Source organism: Lactuca sativa, chromosome 1 (assembly GCF_002870075.4).
Source record: "Lactuca sativa cultivar Salinas chromosome 1, Lsat_Salinas_v11, whole genome shotgun sequence".
Classification (NCBI taxonomy): domain Eukaryota; kingdom Viridiplantae; phylum Streptophyta; class Magnoliopsida; order Asterales; family Asteraceae; genus Lactuca; species Lactuca sativa.
This window is the reverse complement of record NC_056623.2, coordinates 126,225,305-126,242,644: the sequence shown is the minus strand read 5'-3', so window position 1 is coordinate 126,242,644 and position 17,340 is coordinate 126,225,305. Positions and strand designations below refer to the sequence as shown.

The 17,340-nt window shown below is 29.9% G+C and overlaps 1 protein-coding gene across 2 annotated transcripts; it reads left to right on the top strand.

The window, feature by feature from the left end:
- The first annotated feature begins 6,383 nt into the window (after positions 1-6,383).
- Positions 6,384-13,804, top strand: LOC111893506 (uncharacterized). 2 transcript variants are annotated; one of them, XM_023889581.3, is made up of 13 exons: positions 6,384-6,730; positions 6,834-7,422; positions 8,217-8,401; positions 9,414-9,494; positions 9,575-9,616; positions 9,691-9,732; positions 10,158-10,244; positions 10,682-10,808; positions 11,015-11,095; positions 11,418-11,516; positions 11,772-11,836; positions 12,719-12,821; positions 13,462-13,804. In XM_023889581.3, exons 1-13 carry the CDS (start codon positions 6,692-6,694, stop codon positions 13,599-13,601), a joined length of 1,680 nt encoding a protein of 559 aa, XP_023745349.1. In that variant the 5' UTR covers positions 6,384-6,691; the 3' UTR covers positions 13,602-13,804. The 2 variants fall into 2 exon arrangements, with proteins under 2 accessions (XP_023745349.1, XP_023745348.1); XM_023889580.3 differs by having other exon boundaries at positions 6,385-6,730; positions 11,415-11,516.
- Positions 13,805-17,340: the final 3,536 nt, after the last annotated feature.

The window sequence follows — 17,340 nt, the reverse complement described above, 5'->3', positions numbered from 1 at the left end:
TGATTTTTACAAAACAGCCTATCTTTTCAGAAACAAATCCGGACCAGTCTGTGAATATGGAAGTTTTCACACAAGTTGGAGGTCACTAAAAATCATGATAAAATTTATGAACAAACTACACACATTTTCTAAACTCTTAGAATTTACGGATTCTGATTTCAACCTTTGTTGATTTTTCTATAATTTTTCTAGTATCAGTAACAGAAAAGTAAAACTAGATAAATAAATAACAAATATCATTTGCACCTTGTAACTTGCTGAGCAAGGTGTGTACTATTATGTGAATATATGTTGTTATATTACATGTCTTTTACCTTAGTAAAAAGATATAAATCATATATATATATATATATATATATATATATATATATATATATATATACATAAACATTTTGATAAACTATAATAGGTATATTTTGTGTTCATATACATTAAAAACATTTTGATAAACTATAATAGGTATAGTTTATGTTTATTTACTTTACAAACACTTTGATAAACTATGACAAAGATAGTTTATGTTATACGAACAAACTTACTACGAAAGGTTTCATTTCTATACAAAAGAGTTTTCAGTTCACTTCACGTAAATCTATTAATGAATAACTTTGTGAGAAATTCGTTTCACGATACTTTTAAAGTAGCGCATCGAAGTCCTGTAATTGTAACCAGAGTCTCTTGGATGGAGAGCGTGATAGTTGTGTATAGATCTATATTGGGATTGACACCCCACGCCTCGATGTTAGCTGCAGTAGGACCTCGAGGTCTACGGGTGACAAATGTCATAACAGTTCCAACGCCTGAAGAACATTGTATACAAGGCCGACTGGGTCATAGCATGGTTATAATAACTCACATAGGGTATTCCCAAAACATAAGATTTACGTAGTATTCTATCACTAAATCGAATTTATGTCAATCTAAACTTGTGCATGTTTTCATAAGTACAGAAAACATGGACACATTTTCAGTTTTAGGATAGCTAAGACTACATCTCATCCATAGTTGTAGATTTCGGATATAATTGTTGAGTGTATATGCTAGAGTTATATAAGATTCCAGTCACAAAACGACTTAACATTGGTGGGTTCGCCTTATTTCTTGTTCCTTGTTTGTTTGTGGGCCTAGGGCAGACCCATTATATTCGACATTTTATTTAACTTTAACTTTATATAACTTATATACACTGAGTGATTATAGAAGGAATCTACGGGTCTTTCTAGGGTTCATTATTGCATAACACAGGAACTTTCATTTCATATTTTTATAAAGAAAACATTGGATGATCTGGAATCATACTCATTCTCTTTTACAAGGCAAACAGTTTCTTTCTCAAATAAAACTCTTATGATCTCACTAACTTAATTGTTGACACTCTTTCAAAACTACTTGTATTCTCAGGAAAATCAGTGAATAGGTAATCAACTGGTTTTGAGGACGGGACGCTAAGGCATTAAGTATAAAACTCATTTTGTCATCATGATGTAATTTATTTTGAAGCATGTAACTCGTGAAACAATGTAAACTTTTAAATTATATTATTATGGTTGTGTTTGCTTTCTTCACTATTATAGTCATTGTTATGATACTGCCCAAGAACTCATCCACCCCCGAACGTTTCCGCCGTTTTGGTTTGGGGGTGTGACAAGATCATTCTGTGATTCAGGGTCGTGGGTTGAAATTCGATTTTGTAAAGGTTTTGGACCTTAAGGAGGCGATGTTTAGACATTTTGGAAGGGGGTAATGATGGTTATGAGATCTAAGCCTTTGAATTATGTTTTAGAGTCAAAGGGTAAAATGGGAAAAGTCATATGTCGGGTTCTTGCATGAAATATGGATTTTTGTTCGAGAAGTTTTTAGTCCAAGATATTTAGATAATATTTTAGAGCCCTTTAATACATTTCTGTGGATATAAAGATCATTGAAAACAGAGTTGGAACAAAGAAGTAATGACCGTTTGAAGTTAGGGCGGTTTTGGGTTGAACCGCTTATGTTGGGTGTACTTAATGTGTACGTTGGGCGTACTAGGGCATCCCTAGTACGTTGGGCATAAATTGAGTACGCTGGGAGTACACGATCAGTTCCTAAACCCTATTTTCATGGTTTGACCCCTATTTAAGCTCCTTAACTCCCTCAATCTCATTTCGTTCTCAGCCTTCACCTCTCCAACACCCTCTCTTGTAACCCTAACCCTATATTGAGCCTTTTAAGCCAAAAAAAAGGTGTTTTTAAGTGATTTGGAGTGTTCTTGTTGTACCTTGGAAAAGAAGGAACTCATTAAAGAAGTGTTGGTTGCATTGGAACTAGTAGATCCTGACTTTGTTCACCTTGATCTTTCTTCTAAAGGTATAAAGTTTGAATCTTGATGATGAAATTGTTAGATCTAGCTAGTTTTGGGTGTTATGAGCTTTTGGTAACTTTAAGTGCATAAATTCTAGCCTAGTGGTATCAGGTGGTGCCCTCCCTCCTTTAGCTCGAGGGTTCAAGTCCCGACGTGGACATAGGTGCATTTATAGGTGTTAGTTTAGGAGTAGTTTATATATTATATTTTCCAGTTCAAAAAAAAACTTAATAGATTAAGTTGAAAAGATGCACTTTTGGGTCCAGTTGAGACTTAAAGACTAGATCTTGTTTGTTGGGACCATTCTAATGGATAGAGTTGGAAACTTTATCCAATATGGAGCTATTATGAACCATAAAAATGTGATATTTGCCCTTCTATCCCTTCTATAGAAGAGTTCTTATATCTTATTGGGTTATGAACTTAGGGTTTTGGACATTAAGCACTTTATAACCATGAAAAATCATATAGTTGGAAACTTTATTGGGTTATGACTTAGGACATCATTTTCGGCTTGGATCAGAGTTTTGGATATATGAGCTTAATGGAATAAGTTCTTAATGGAGTTTTGGGATTGGGCTGTGTATGTTGGGCGTTCCTGGTAGTATATTGTGCATACGCGGTCAGCACCCCGCTTTTATACAACATTAGAGTACGCTAGGCATACTCTCTTAGTACGCATGGCATACTCCGTTGGGAAGAAGTACTGACTTTTGGACATTGACCGTTGACTTTGACTTTGACTAGGCTTGACCAAGTTCGACCTAAAGGCATTTTGGGTAATTTGATTTATAGTTTGAGATTTGGGTTCCTATTAATTGTATAGGTGACCAGTAGAGATATCTTTTAGAGCAATGATCGGTGCAGCTATTCTTCCAAACTGTGAGGTGAGTTTTCTCACTATATCCATGGGTCGAAGGCAGCAATGTCGACCCATTACTTGTTATGTGGAATGCTAGTTTTCTCTATGATGCTTGTATGAAAGAACGGGATTTGGCCTATGGAAATCGTACAAAAGACCAGGATCTGACCCATGACAATTATATGAAAGACCAGGATCTGGCCCTTGGAAATTATATGAATGACCAGGATCTGGCCCCTACTAGTTGTATGAAAGACCAAGATATGGTCCTGGCAGTTATATGTAAGACCGAGATTTGGCCCTCGGAAATGCAAGGAAAGGCCATGGGGGTAGCCCATGGCACTTGTATGTTTTTCTATATGGCATTTTGGGGAACTCACTAAGCTTTGTGCTTATGGTTTCATATTTATGGTTTTAGGTACTTTAGGTTCGAAAGAGAAGGGGTCGGCATGATTGCACAACATCCCCTAAAATTTTCCGCATTGGCAATTAATGATATTACTATGATGTTTAAATGATATATTCACTTTGATCGGTTTTGGAACAACTCATTTGTATTATTTATTGCTATAAATAATTAAAAAAATTACCTTGGATTTTCGGGACGTTACAATGATCCTCCGTTATATTCGAAACCCCAAAATCTTCTGATTCCAAACCATCCACTCCCAAAGCAACCATCATTATACCAGAAAGAACACTTTGACTATGGACACCTCAGGAAGTAACCCAAAAGCCTCTATGTATTAACTTTTTTTTATTTCTAAAACTTCGATCTAAAGTTTGGGTTAATCCACTTACTTTCGACCTAACGAGGGCTGGAAAATGAGGACCTACATAAGTTTATGAAAGAATTCAATTTCGTTTGTTTCGGGATGAAATGGCATACTTCATAAAAGATCATATCAATTTAAGGGCATTTTTCATTCTTACTACAAGATTTAACTGAAAAGTGGCTATATGACCTTCCTTCCGGCTCTATTACCACATATGAGCTTGCTAAACTTTTTCTCAAAATTTATTTCCTGAAACTGAGGGTTTACAGTGTACGCTGATAGATCTATGTTGAGAGATCTATGGTATCAAACAAGGGGGAAAAAGTTTTATAAACTTACTAGGAGCATTACAAAAGTTGTGTGTATGGTACTTACAACATGGAAGCAAAGCCAAAACATGTCTACCTATGTGTGCGTGCCATAAAATGTTGTTTTTTTTTCCTTTTTTGTTGTGAAATTACCGACCTAAGGCTTGTGGTTGTCTTCTCATGTTTGTTGTAAACAATGGTTTTGAAAAGTATTCAACTAACAACAAGATAACCGTCACTAATATTATGTCATCTTCTATGAGGAAAATAGTGATGAAAATATCTTGCCGCATATCCTAAGGTTGGCCCAAGGGGTGTTTAAACTCTGGCCATGAACCAGGCCTACTGAAATCTAAGGGCCCAAAATTTTCTTAACATTTATATTAGCCTAGGTTTATTTTTTACCCTGAATAGTATTAGGTTATGTATCAGCGAAGGCAAGAAAAGACACAAGCAAGAATCATGAGCGTGAATTTGAACGTTTTTGGGGGGGAAATGTTGCTTAGGTTCCTTCAATATCGACATATCACATATAGTGATTACAATGTAGGCATGGGAACAAATTAATTATGCCAGCGAAATAGCAAATCATCATCAATCTCCTTGGTAACGGTCTTATTCTTTCATTATTTGCTTAAAAGCAGTAAAATTATTCATATGAAACCCTTCGAACTTCGAAAAACATTACAAAGATTTCAAATGCATCGAGTTCTTATTTATTTCTTCTTGTTTCTTCATAAATCTTCAATAATTTTCATAAATCTTCGAAATTAGATTGAAATCAAAAGTCTTCAATCGTCGATAAAAGGTGTTGAAAATCAGAATTCGTGTATTAAGGAGTATTGACGAAAATCTAAAGGTGTTATACACTTTTTTAATCTATATTAGACATATATTTTATTGTTTAGATGTTGTATGGTAATAATTTATGTTTCTTTTATTCTTGAATTTAAATTTTTTGTAAAAAGAAATCATGATTTGAAAACCTAAAGGTATTACCGTAAGTCTCACCTCAAAATTTGTAGTAAATTTTGTTTTTCCCTTTCATTCATTCATTATGATTCCTATTTTTCTTGATATTAAAAGAAAAATCTATCAATCCAGCTTCTAGGTTTCAAAGTTTCTGATTCTTGAATTGTTTGGAGTTTCAAAAATTAGAAGCAAACGAGACTTTCTCCTAGTGATAATGTAATATAAGATTCTGGTTTCTAATTTTTTTTCTCTTTATGATTTGCATATGATTTTTTATTGGGTTTTAGTGGACACATGTATTATAACTTTACTATTTGAGTTTCAGAATCGAAGAATCTTTTGAATAAAGATATTTATAAAGATGAAATTGAAAAGATTATTTCAACAAATATTATAAAGATGACTATGTTAGTACCTATATTTTTACTAAATTGGACGAGCCTCCGAAATCTCTCGGTCGCCGGTGGCCAATGCATTATATGATCATCATTGATACTCAACTTATTGTATTGTAGGATCAACAAAATAATCAGTTTTAACCGAGTTTGGTTGTTTCCCATTGTGATAACATATAAATTGTTAAGAATTAGTTTTATAGATGTTATTTCTGCAATGTATTAATGGTTTAATTTGTTCAATAATTAATTCTAATACGTATTATTTTTCAAAAAAGTAAAAAATAGATAAGAAAAATACATGAGTTGTTTTTTCTTTAAAAAAAATTAAGAATTAAAATTAAAATAAAGGGAGCTGATTTGTACACAACAATTTTTTTTCCATACACAACAATTGGTGCTTTAAAATGTTCTATTGTACAACTCAATAATACATAAATTTTTATATACGTCAAAAAACTATTGTATACAGATCACTTTCCTTAAAATAAAAAGGAAATAAAAAAAGTTGAGTTAGAGGTGAGTTCTCGTTCTTATAAAAAGTTAAAACAATTAAAATAACTAAAACCTATAAAAAAAAAAGTTAGGAAATATTGTTTTATAATACAGGTCTCTGTTTAGCAGATAAAAAAATTAAATAAAGTTAAGAAAAAATAATTATCTTAAACCAAACAAATAAATCTTTAAATTTCTATCGATCATATATTGCTGTGACAAAAAAAATAAAAAGATTTTGAAGGAAGAAATACTAATCATTTTCTTTCAATTAATTTTTTTTCAAAAAAAAAATAAATAAAAAGTCAAACTGCTCCGACGATGGAAGTTGTTGCGATCAATACAATGGTTGGAAATGAGGACATAACAATGGCGGATTCCACTATGAAGAAGAAGAAAGAAGAAGAATTCAATAATTTCTAATCTTGTCATCTTACTCTTAGTTTATCTTCCTCTACGCCGTTTAACTCCCTCCAGAAACCACCACATCTCTAATTATCCGACTGTTTATCTATTTCTCCGACTTCAATTCCATCTCCACCATGGCTTCACAATCTGATTCAATGCTACAAAACCACCAGGTAACCATTGTTATTTCTTCACTATTACTCTTCCAACTTAATATTCTTATCAAGAATCGATTCATTTAGTGCATATCTTAGTTAACCAAGTGTTTATGAACAGGAAAAATACATTCGGGGACGTGAGAACCCAGTTTTTGATGGATTAAGAGGGAATACATCTATGAATCACAGGACATCTATATTCGACTTTTTAGGAAGCAATGGTAAGCAGAAAATGTCACGTTCCAACTCTGTTATCGGACATGCGGGATGTAAAGGTGGAATTCAAGAACATGCATCATCATACAGTTCATCAAAAGGTTCACAATTCGACATTAGAGAAGAGCCTTTTGGGTTGTCTTTTTCTCGAAGTCTTGATTTAGGTTCATCTCAGATATCAGGTTTTGAGTCAAAATCTAGTGTTGACATGAGTGTTGCAAAAGATTTTGAAGCAAATAGTGTTCATGGTGATCGAGAAGAAGCCTTGATTGAAAAATCATTTAGTGTTAGTAAGATGAAACAAGTTGTCCATGGAGTTTCACTTCCTCCATCTGCAGCATCATTCTATTATCGTGGTTTACCAAGTATGGATGTTGTGGAGTCTTGTGAAGGTATTCAAAGGCTTAATTTGTATCTGAAAGCATGCAAAGATGCTGTAAATGCTGGTGTTCCAGGACAGTTTTTGCGTGCGGTACTTGGACACGTCTCAGGTACGCACTGACAGAACATGTTGTACTGATATATTTATTGGACTGAGACTGATGACAATATGACAGATACTGCAACTTTTTTTCTACAAGAACGTGTGAATTTCTTATAATCATAAAAAATAACCCTACAAAGTTTGTTAAGTATTTTGCATAAAATGTTGTTTTACGTAATTTGTTTTGCGTTTTAAGCATATTTGTTCTTAAATAAATATTAAAAATGGCAGTTTCAACTTAATTTGTGAAAATGGGGCTATTTGGTATATGTTTTTATTGTTAAGGGGTGAAATATGTAAAAAAAAATTAATGGGTCGCTCTATTTAGATCTCCACTCGAAGAATGTTGTAACAGTAATGTTAAAAATGTCAATGCATAATTATTGGAGAATTTTATGGAGCACCCAATGCACTTTTTAAATGGTTAAATTGTGGCTCAAACTATAGGTCAAGTTGAAGTAATCCCCTCAACTTTCAGTTAGTACTAAACAACCCCTTATGTGTTAACTAAATAACAAATTAGTCTCTTAGATGTTCAGAAAATGAAAACCCAGTCTCTCAACATTTAGAGGGTTACAATCAACCCTATGTTTTTTAAAATTACTAATAATCCCCTGAACTTACAAGAAATGACAAGTTGGTCCCTTTGTTTTCCAAACAAAAATTAAGAAAAGATGGTAGTAGATAAGAAGGGAAGATAAATGAGATACGTTTCATAGTACTTCTTTCTCTTTCTTTTTATAGATTCTCATTTAAACAATCACACAAATCATGTAAAAAAATTGTTGCCATAATATGCAGATGCTGGATCTTTTATTTCAACAATCATGTATTCATTCTACTTGAATGAAAAAGACAAGAACTCTCAGTTTTGCACTGTGCCTATTATTAACATTAAAAGGGCAGACCTTAAAGCTCATGCTGAGCTGGAATGGTTACTTACTTCATGTAATATTGATCAACCATCAATTATATTCATTAATGAGGTAAAGTTTATAACCTTTGTATATTTATAAAGGGCAAAACTCTAAAATGACCAAAAATGGTAGAGTCCATTTAACAAATCGATCACCTCTAAACCATATAAGAAAGGGCTTTTGACATAAAAGTCCTGAAGTTTGTTAGGTTTTATTGGTTTTGTCCCTGTGATAATTTTTTGTTTGTTAATGTCCAAAATTTGTCAAGTTTTTTTCATTTTTGCCTTTGTTACCTATAATAATAGGTGTTCAAGGACAAAACCGACAAAATTTAACAAACTTAAAGACTTTAAAGTCAAATTTTGAAAAACATAGTTAGGATAAAAACATATAAAATTTGTAAACTAAAGGGTTTCTTTGCAAATTTGAAAAACATACTTGGGGTAAAAGCATAAAAAGTTTGTAAAAAGGACACACACACAAAAAAAAAAAAAAAAAAAAAAAAAAAAAAAAAAAAAACAAAAAAAGAAACTTAGATTTTGGATATTAACAAATAAAAAATCATCACAGAGACATAACCAATAAAATCTGACAAACTTAAGGACTTTTATGTAAAAAGCCCTATAAAAAACAACCACTTATTTTGCAATATGGATTTTGTGAACAGTGAAGTTGCTTTAGAAATGATCCCCCAACAAGAAACCTTAAAAAAATTGCGAAATCGCATTGCAAAATATGATATCTTTTCCAAAAGAAAAATATATTTAAATTCTTTTAAGAATTTATGAGGTGGGACCATTTTTAAAGTGATTTTGTGTTTTCACAAAATCCATATTGTGAAATGGGTGGTCATTGTTGGTATAATGGTGAATAGGTGGTAAATTTGTTAATTGGGACCTACCATTTTGTTCAGTTTTGTGATTATCCCATTTTTAGTATCTTTAGGGTTCACACTTTCACAGTATCTTATTTTATAATAAACTAATAATATATTTTATTTTACATTTTGCTTTCTAAATGAAGGTTTAATTATTTCCCTTCAGTTCTTGATTATCAAGTTTTGTGTTTATTATATGAGCAGATTGACCTTTCATATTATAACTTATTTGGAAGTCTTAAAGTTGTTTTACTGAATGCTGATAAGCTCCCAGAGAAACAAGAGGTAAAATATATTTCAATTTCTATTATTAGTTATGAAACAGTAAATTTTTAGGAATACCTACTTTGGCCTTCTTTGAACAGGCATTAAAGGAATCTTTAGTTGAAATATTCAAGGGCAGAAAGGTCAGACTCTTTTTTTATTACACAGTCTTGTATGCTTTTTAAACATCTTTCATGAATTTTGATTTGTTTTACAGGGTGGTTTTGCTGATCTTTCAGATGACACTATTGAAGAACAGGTGACCATAATTTTGGAACTACATAAATTTTTAAGATTTTTTTACATTTACTATCATAATGTAATGTGTAGCATGCACATATGTTTTGAAGGGATTGAAAGATCCATTTTTATTGCTTATTTGGCATGCAATCAATGCTGATTTGGAAATAAAAATACGAAATTTCATTTTTTTTTAATGTAAGTATGTTCATCTTCATAGGTGCAAATTAAAAAGGGAATTGAAATGTATGAAAAAGCAAATATGTTGCTATTTTTTTTTACAAATTTTCCTTTCTAAGCTAGAAAATTGTAAATACGTTGCTATTATGGGTAATATTAAAGGTACATTGCCCTTATTGGTTAAAAAAAAGTACATTACTATTTCTTATTATTTTCACTTTCTAAAAGTATGGGATATATAATATGATCTTTTTTGCACCACAGGAGTGTTCATGTTGTGCCCTAATTGCTGAAAAGTTTGCATCAAAATCACCTGAGATATTGGTAGGGAAAGGTTTTTCTCGCCTTCTGGTATGTATTTTTTCTACAATCTATAAATTCTAGAGTAAATTACACGAATGGTCCCTATGGTTTGGAGTAATTTGAACATTTGGTTCCTAAATTATTTTTTTAACTCGGAAGGTCCCTACAGTTTGTTTTTGTTGCGCGTTTGGTCCCTGTCTTACCGAAAAAGACTATTTTGTCATTGATTTTTTAATTTATTTAAATAAAGTAGGGTAGGTAAGGTGAGGTGGAAGTGGGGTTGAGGTGTTTTTATTTAAATAAATTAAAAAATCAATGGTAAAATAGTCTTTTTCGGTAAGACAGTGACCAAGTGCCTAACAAAAACAAACTGGAGGGACCTTCCAAGTTAAAAAAATAAGTTAAGGACCAAACATGCAAATTACCCCGAACTGTATATCTGTTTCTTGGAAATATAAAAAAGTGTACCTTTCTACTTGTTGCAGCTTTCAGGTATCCTTTTGGATACTGAAAATTTGACAAGTCCCAGGTGTACTTCAGTCGATAAGTACATGTCAACATTATTACTTAATGGAGCTGGTCGATTTGGATGCAATGGTCTTTACAAAATATGTAAGCTTAAAATATTCTTATATTTATAAGGGGGTGTTTGGGATTGCGTTTGAAAAGTGTTTATTTGCTTATTGACTTTTTGAAAAGCTAATAAGCCAAAAAAAAGTGTTTGGCAAACTCAAAAGCACTTTTCAAAATAGCTTTTTCATAAGGATTGTGATTAGTGAAAGTCAAGTTTTTCTGATGTTATTGCTTATTGTTGTTAGTGAGTGACAAAATGCACAATGTATCATACCTTAGTGTTGGACAAATCTTGCAGAAAGACTTCAGAAAGTGGACAAAACCAGGTTTGGAATATATTCTTATCTTTTTAGTAAATAATATTTATTTTTTTCATTGGTTAAATGCAAGAATCAGCTATTTAATTTCATCTATTTGTGTAGCATCTTATTTTTGTTTTAGTCTACTGCAAGTCTACAACATTATACTTGCAAATATTTTTTCTTGTGAAGGCATTTACTTTGGAAAATCAACCCAATTGTAGTAGTGAAATTTGTTATGTATTTGGATAAATTGCTATAATTGGGAAGATTTTTTCAAAGTACAATTCTATTTAAGGTATTTCTTTCTCATCATGTGGTTTTTGGTGATGTCAACTTATTAAAGTAGGTAAAGCTGAGAGTGTAGGGATGAGTGCAGTTGGGATGTCTATTTCTCAGCTTCTTTCACATGATGAGACTTCAATTCAAGAAATTATCCTCTTTCAGCGTGAGTATTATTTCATAATGTGTTATTAGCATTAACTTTTTGTAACTTTTTATTTAGTTTTTGATATTCCGCATGAAAACTTAAAAATTGCTTTATTTGTTTCTTGCATTCTTGTCTATACTTCATGATATCTCTTGTTTGTGCTTTACTACTTTACCTCCATTAGATATAGCAAATTGGAGCAAATCCATATTGTAATTTGCTTTGTTTGTAACGAAATATTTTGTTTCTTTTTTTTTTTTTTTTTGTGTGCAGAAATGAATAAACTAAGCTTGCTCATAATTGTCTCGGGTTATCACAATCTTCATAAGAGCTTCAAGGTTAGGGGAGAAATCCTTCTTTCTCTGATTTTGTCTATTAAGTTGTTCTTTATGCATTGAGTCAAAAAGAAACAATCATATATGGTGTTGTTCTTTTAGCTTTTAAAAAATAATTGAATTAAAGAAAAAACTTTCTTGAGCAGTATGAGCTTAAAACTTTTAATTTAAACAAAAAACTCTTAATATGAAAGCTAAGCTACCTCAAGTAGCTTATAAAAGATTTTAGGAGCTTTTAGCTAGTTTTTATGTTTTATATCATTTTGACACCTTTCAAAAAAGCTTACAACTATTTTTTAGGAGCTTTTAGCTAGTTTTTATGTTTTATATCATTTTGACACCTTTCAAAAAAGCTTACAACTATTTTTTAGGAGCTTTTAGCTAGTTTTTATGTTTTATATCATTTTGACACCTTTCAAAAAAGCTTACAACTATTTTTTAGGAGCTTTTAGCTAGTTTTTATGTTTTATATCATTTTGACACCTTTCAAAAAAGCTTACAACTATTTTTTAGGAGTTTTTAGCTGATTTTTATGTTTTATATCATTTTGACACCTTTCAAAAAAGCTTACAACTACTTTTTAGGAGTTTTTAGCAAGTTTTTATGTTTTATATCATTTTGACACCTTTCAAAAAAGCTTACAACTATTTTTTAGGAGCTTTTAGCTAGTTTTTATGTTTTATATCATTTTGACACCTTTCAAAAAAGCTTACAACTACACAAATAAAATCTATTATTTCAACATCCAGCTAACAACTAGTTTTGCCAAATATACCCATATAGCCTAAGGATTAAATATTTCCCCTATCAAATGGGACTGAACTATATGAGCTATATTTTATGAGTATAATAATATTTGTTTTCCACTTTTATAATAAATGTAAGGAAATGTTTATATCTGCGGAATCTAAGGAACTCATGGAAGACCTGCTTCATTTCCTTAACAATCATCCTTCACGTCTATTGCTTCATGTATTGTATCAATCAGGTCCGATTACTTCTTATTTTTATTTAATTGTCATGTTATGTTTTCTGCTTTAAAAATAGAGCAATGAGGAAAAAAAAAAAGGAGAATAAAATCATATTCAGATGAATGAAATTGACCATTCTTGAAGACATTTTATTCCTTTTAGCTAGGGATGTTTTTTTTTTTTTTCATTTAATGATGGAATAGAATGGAAAACTTCAATAAATCCATTTGTATTTATGTAATATCTCATGAGTCGTGACATATCTTTTTTTTAATTTCATAGTAGTTTCAAATACTTTTAATTAAATTTTAAAAAAAAATCTATAAATAACTAGAAATATTTTTTCATTAAGTTAGTTGTGGGTATGATTGAATCAGGAAATGAATGGAATCGATCATTCAATCAGAATGAAAAAAAATTCTGATTGTTTTGTTCGATGAATAAAACAGATCATTCTTAAGAAATGTAATTTCTTCGGTTTTGTTACTTTTCATACCTAAGCTTAATGTGTTTTCTTCTTCCATCATGAAAATTTTCAATATAACCCAATTTTAAGCATGTGACTTTTAATAACATGTCATTTTTTTTGAATGCCGTAGTTCAAACAAAATTGTAATTTTGTTTCATATAAATAACTAGAATTAATTTGTGATGCAGGTCTATGTGATGAGATGAGAGCATTTTCGATGGATAGTATAACATCATTGACAATCATGGAGCAGTTGCTAGAAGATTTTTGTAGAGAAGGGAAGTTTTTTAATTATCAACCTATTAAAAGTTTTGCTGTTACAAGATAAACAAAATTCTGAAATTATGGTATTGGCTAAGATTGTATGTATATTTTGTGACATGGGGGGCATGATTGAAAAGTGTTGCCTTTTTTTTCTTCATTTTTCATAGTTGGAATATATAAAAATTGTGAGAATTCTTTATAAATGTAAAAAGAAGATTGTGATTGTTCACCATATTATTGATGTTTAATTGATTTAATTTAGAAATGACCAGGTTTGGAAAGCAGTCTTCTTGCATGCTAGCTGATTCAAGATATCAAGAGTATGCTATAAAAACCTAAGGTTGAGTTGATTTGCAGAATGGAATTTAAAAGAAATGGAATTTGAAATAATTGCAATTACCTTGTCTTTGGTCTGCATTTGAGGGAATTGGAATGGAATATAATGATAAAATAGTATTTAGGTCATTTTGCGTGTTGCGCCAAAGAACTTGTTTGTAATTAATAAAAACAAAAACTATAAGAAATAAATTACATAAGGGACCAAAAACTTAATTAACTTTAATGCGCTGGTAACTCCTTTGCAATTCCTATATAGAATATGATTTATATCTATATATGACATGGTGACGATTATATCATATCACACATATTATAAATGTAATAAAATAAAGTTTGATCCAAACAACGTAAAAGTATATAACGTTTAAACAAAAAACAATATTAATAAGAACGAAAATTATAAAAAATTATATTAGGGACTAAAAACATAACTTAAAATAAGGTAAGAGAAAAAACCATAATTTGTAAAATACCGATAATTTAACGTTAAAATTATAAAAAGAAAATTGTTAGATCAAAAATTTTGAAGGAAAAAAATATTTCTAGAGAGACTTTTATTTTTATATTTTGTATTGTATGTTTGAAAATATGTAAGTTGATCTGATTTTAGTGGTCTTTAGTTTGGAAATAGAAATGGCAAATGAACAATAGATTACGTGAGTGGCATCGACTTTCCAAGATAATATGTACATAATATTGAAAAATTTTAACATTTTTCTTATAGTTGAAAGTTTGGTTTTACTTATTTCATTGTACATATCAATGAAGAATGTATTTTGGTCATTTAATAAAGATAAAATAATAAATAAATATAAAAAAAATTTGGAATTGGATATTTCCATATAGGAAAATACATCCAACATGGAATTTAGGAATTTGACACTAATTATGTCTATTTAACAACTTAACAAGTCATGTAATCTAATTCCACACAATCTGATTGAATTTCGTTGTACCAATAAAACAATATGTCTTAATTAATAGAAGTGTGATATTATAAGAGGGTGTTTGGCAAAAAGTTTATTGCTTATTAAATTATATGCTAATAAGTTAGAATAAAATAACTTATAAAAAATGTCTTATTAACGGTTTTCACCGCTATAAGTTGTTTTTATATAAACATTGTTTTAGTTATAGCGGCGTGAAACTGCTAATAAGCTAATAAGTTCCTTTGCCAAACACTCTAAATAATACATTTCCTTCTAGCATAGATGTATAATATCATTAAGTTATTATCATACTTTATAAATTTTCATTTAATTATCTAAATCTTTGTGTATATATTTGGCCACTAAACTTTGAATATGTGTTTGATTTAATTATCCAAATCTTTATATATATATATATATATATATATATATATATATATATATATATATATATATATATATATATATATATATATATATTTTGCCACTAAACTTTGAATATGTGTTTGACTTTTGTAAAATTTTGATAATCTTTTGGAAGCATTAAAACAAAACGATGATAAAAGTAAACTACAAAATTCATCACCATGGTCATGTTCAAACTTGTGGGTTCATTACAAATTTTCATATATATTTTGTAAGAATTGATTATGTCTAGTGTTAATTTTGACGTTATCCGAGGAGCTCAGTAAGATCCACAATACTTTTCATGTCTCCCATCTAAGGAAGTGCATTGCTAATGCGACTTTAGTTGTATCATTTGACGATATTCATATAGACGAGCGCCTGAATTATGTGGAAAGGAGAATCATAATTTTGAATAAGAAGATGAAGACCTTGTGTACCAAGGTGGTTGGATTAGTAAACGTGCATTGGTAGCACCATAATGGTTCAAAGTGGACGTCGGAGCTAGAAGATGAAATGTGAGGTCATTACCCTGGGATTTTTGTATTTGCAGATTTCACATGTTCAAAAAAAGGTAATATTGTCTATAACCACCGGTAATATTACCTTTTTTTGAACTGGTAAAACAAATTCAATGATCAAATATGTACAAAAAACATAGTTGCCTAAATTTGAATATGAATCAAAGCTATGTTACCCTTTTAAGTCATTAATCATATAAAAATCATAAAATAAGTGAATTATTATTGTAGTTGAAAGTATATTATTTGTTAATTGCTGCTACGAAGTAAAAGAAAAAATCTAATATAATTAAATATTTAGTAATAGTTATTAATAAAGATGAAAAAAACATGTTTAAAATCAATAAGTCAACTTATTTAAAATAAAAATAAAAAATTAGACTATGTTATAATCATATTTTTCATTTTCTCCATTAGAATTAAACTGAGATCATAAAATGAGTGCAAATTGAATGAGCCAAGTTACAAATTCAACCAAATTTGGATTTTAAGTGAACTGTTTTTTAGGAAGTAAAGTGTTTGGGTCATGTTAGGTGATTTGCTGATATTTTTTAGACATTTGTTGATAAAGAGAAAGAAAGATGTGAAAATGATATATGTATTAGATAAAGAGAAAATATATACTATGATTATTATATCCCTAAAACATGCCATGGATAAGAGAGACTATGACCGACTAACATTAAGATTATGTTTTGCGTACTAGCTAAAAAAGTAGTTGTTAGCTAAAAAACTAGCTGCTAAATAAAAACTAGCTGACAATTGAAAAACTAGTTGATAAAAAATGATATTTGGTAAAACTAACTGAAAAATATAAAATTACATAAAAAAACATTTAATAAAATGTGTTTCTATAATCAATTAAGGATATATTTGTAAAAAAAAATTTTAAAAAAAACTAATCTAAATAGTTTTTTAAAAAAGTAGCTTATAAGTTAGCTTATAAGATATTTTTTTGACCTGCCAAAGATGACAACATAAAAAACTCAAAAAATAAACTAGTCATGCCACGACAAACAAAACCTAAGTTAATAACATAATTCTATCTTGTATATTATATATGAAAAAATAGAAAACTACAATGACTACTCTATACTAATCCAAATAAACACATGTTTATTTTTGGTATATAGTAAATCAAAGTACATATATATCAATAATGTTTAGTGTTAGTATCATTTTAAAGGTATTGATACATACTTTGTTATATATTTCTATTAAGTAAAGTAATATTACAATTTTAAATATAAGTGGTCTCATATTATGTTATTTTCTTTAATGCTTTACACCACAAAAAGAGAAACACCAACGATAACATAAAAAAATTAAATAGAAAAAGAAAAGGATTAATGATTAACATATTTTGTTCCATCTTCATATTTAGCTACCAATTCTTTTTTAGATATTCGACCATGAACTTGTTTCACATGTTAAAAAAAATGTATTATTACCTATAATGATCGACTATTTTATATATTTTTAACATGCAAAACAAGTTCAATAACCCTTTTTATATATCTAATCTTTGAAACCTATTATTTTCGAAAATGCTATTTGCAAAAAATAAAACAAACCATTTACAAGAATTTCACCAAAGCAACCACATTGG

Coding starts and splice junctions, on each gene's coding strand:
- LOC111893506 (XM_023889580.3), top strand. CDS start 6,692: ATGGCTTCACAATCTGATTCAATGCTACAAAACCACCAG. Junction 9,495..9,574: donor AGCTCCCAGAGAAACAAGAG/GTAAAATATATT, acceptor TTCTTTGAACAG/GCATTAAAGGAATCTTTAGT. Junction 10,245..10,681: donor AAGGTTTTTCTCGCCTTCTG/GTATGTATTTTT, acceptor TACTTGTTGCAG/CTTTCAGGTATCCTTTTGGA.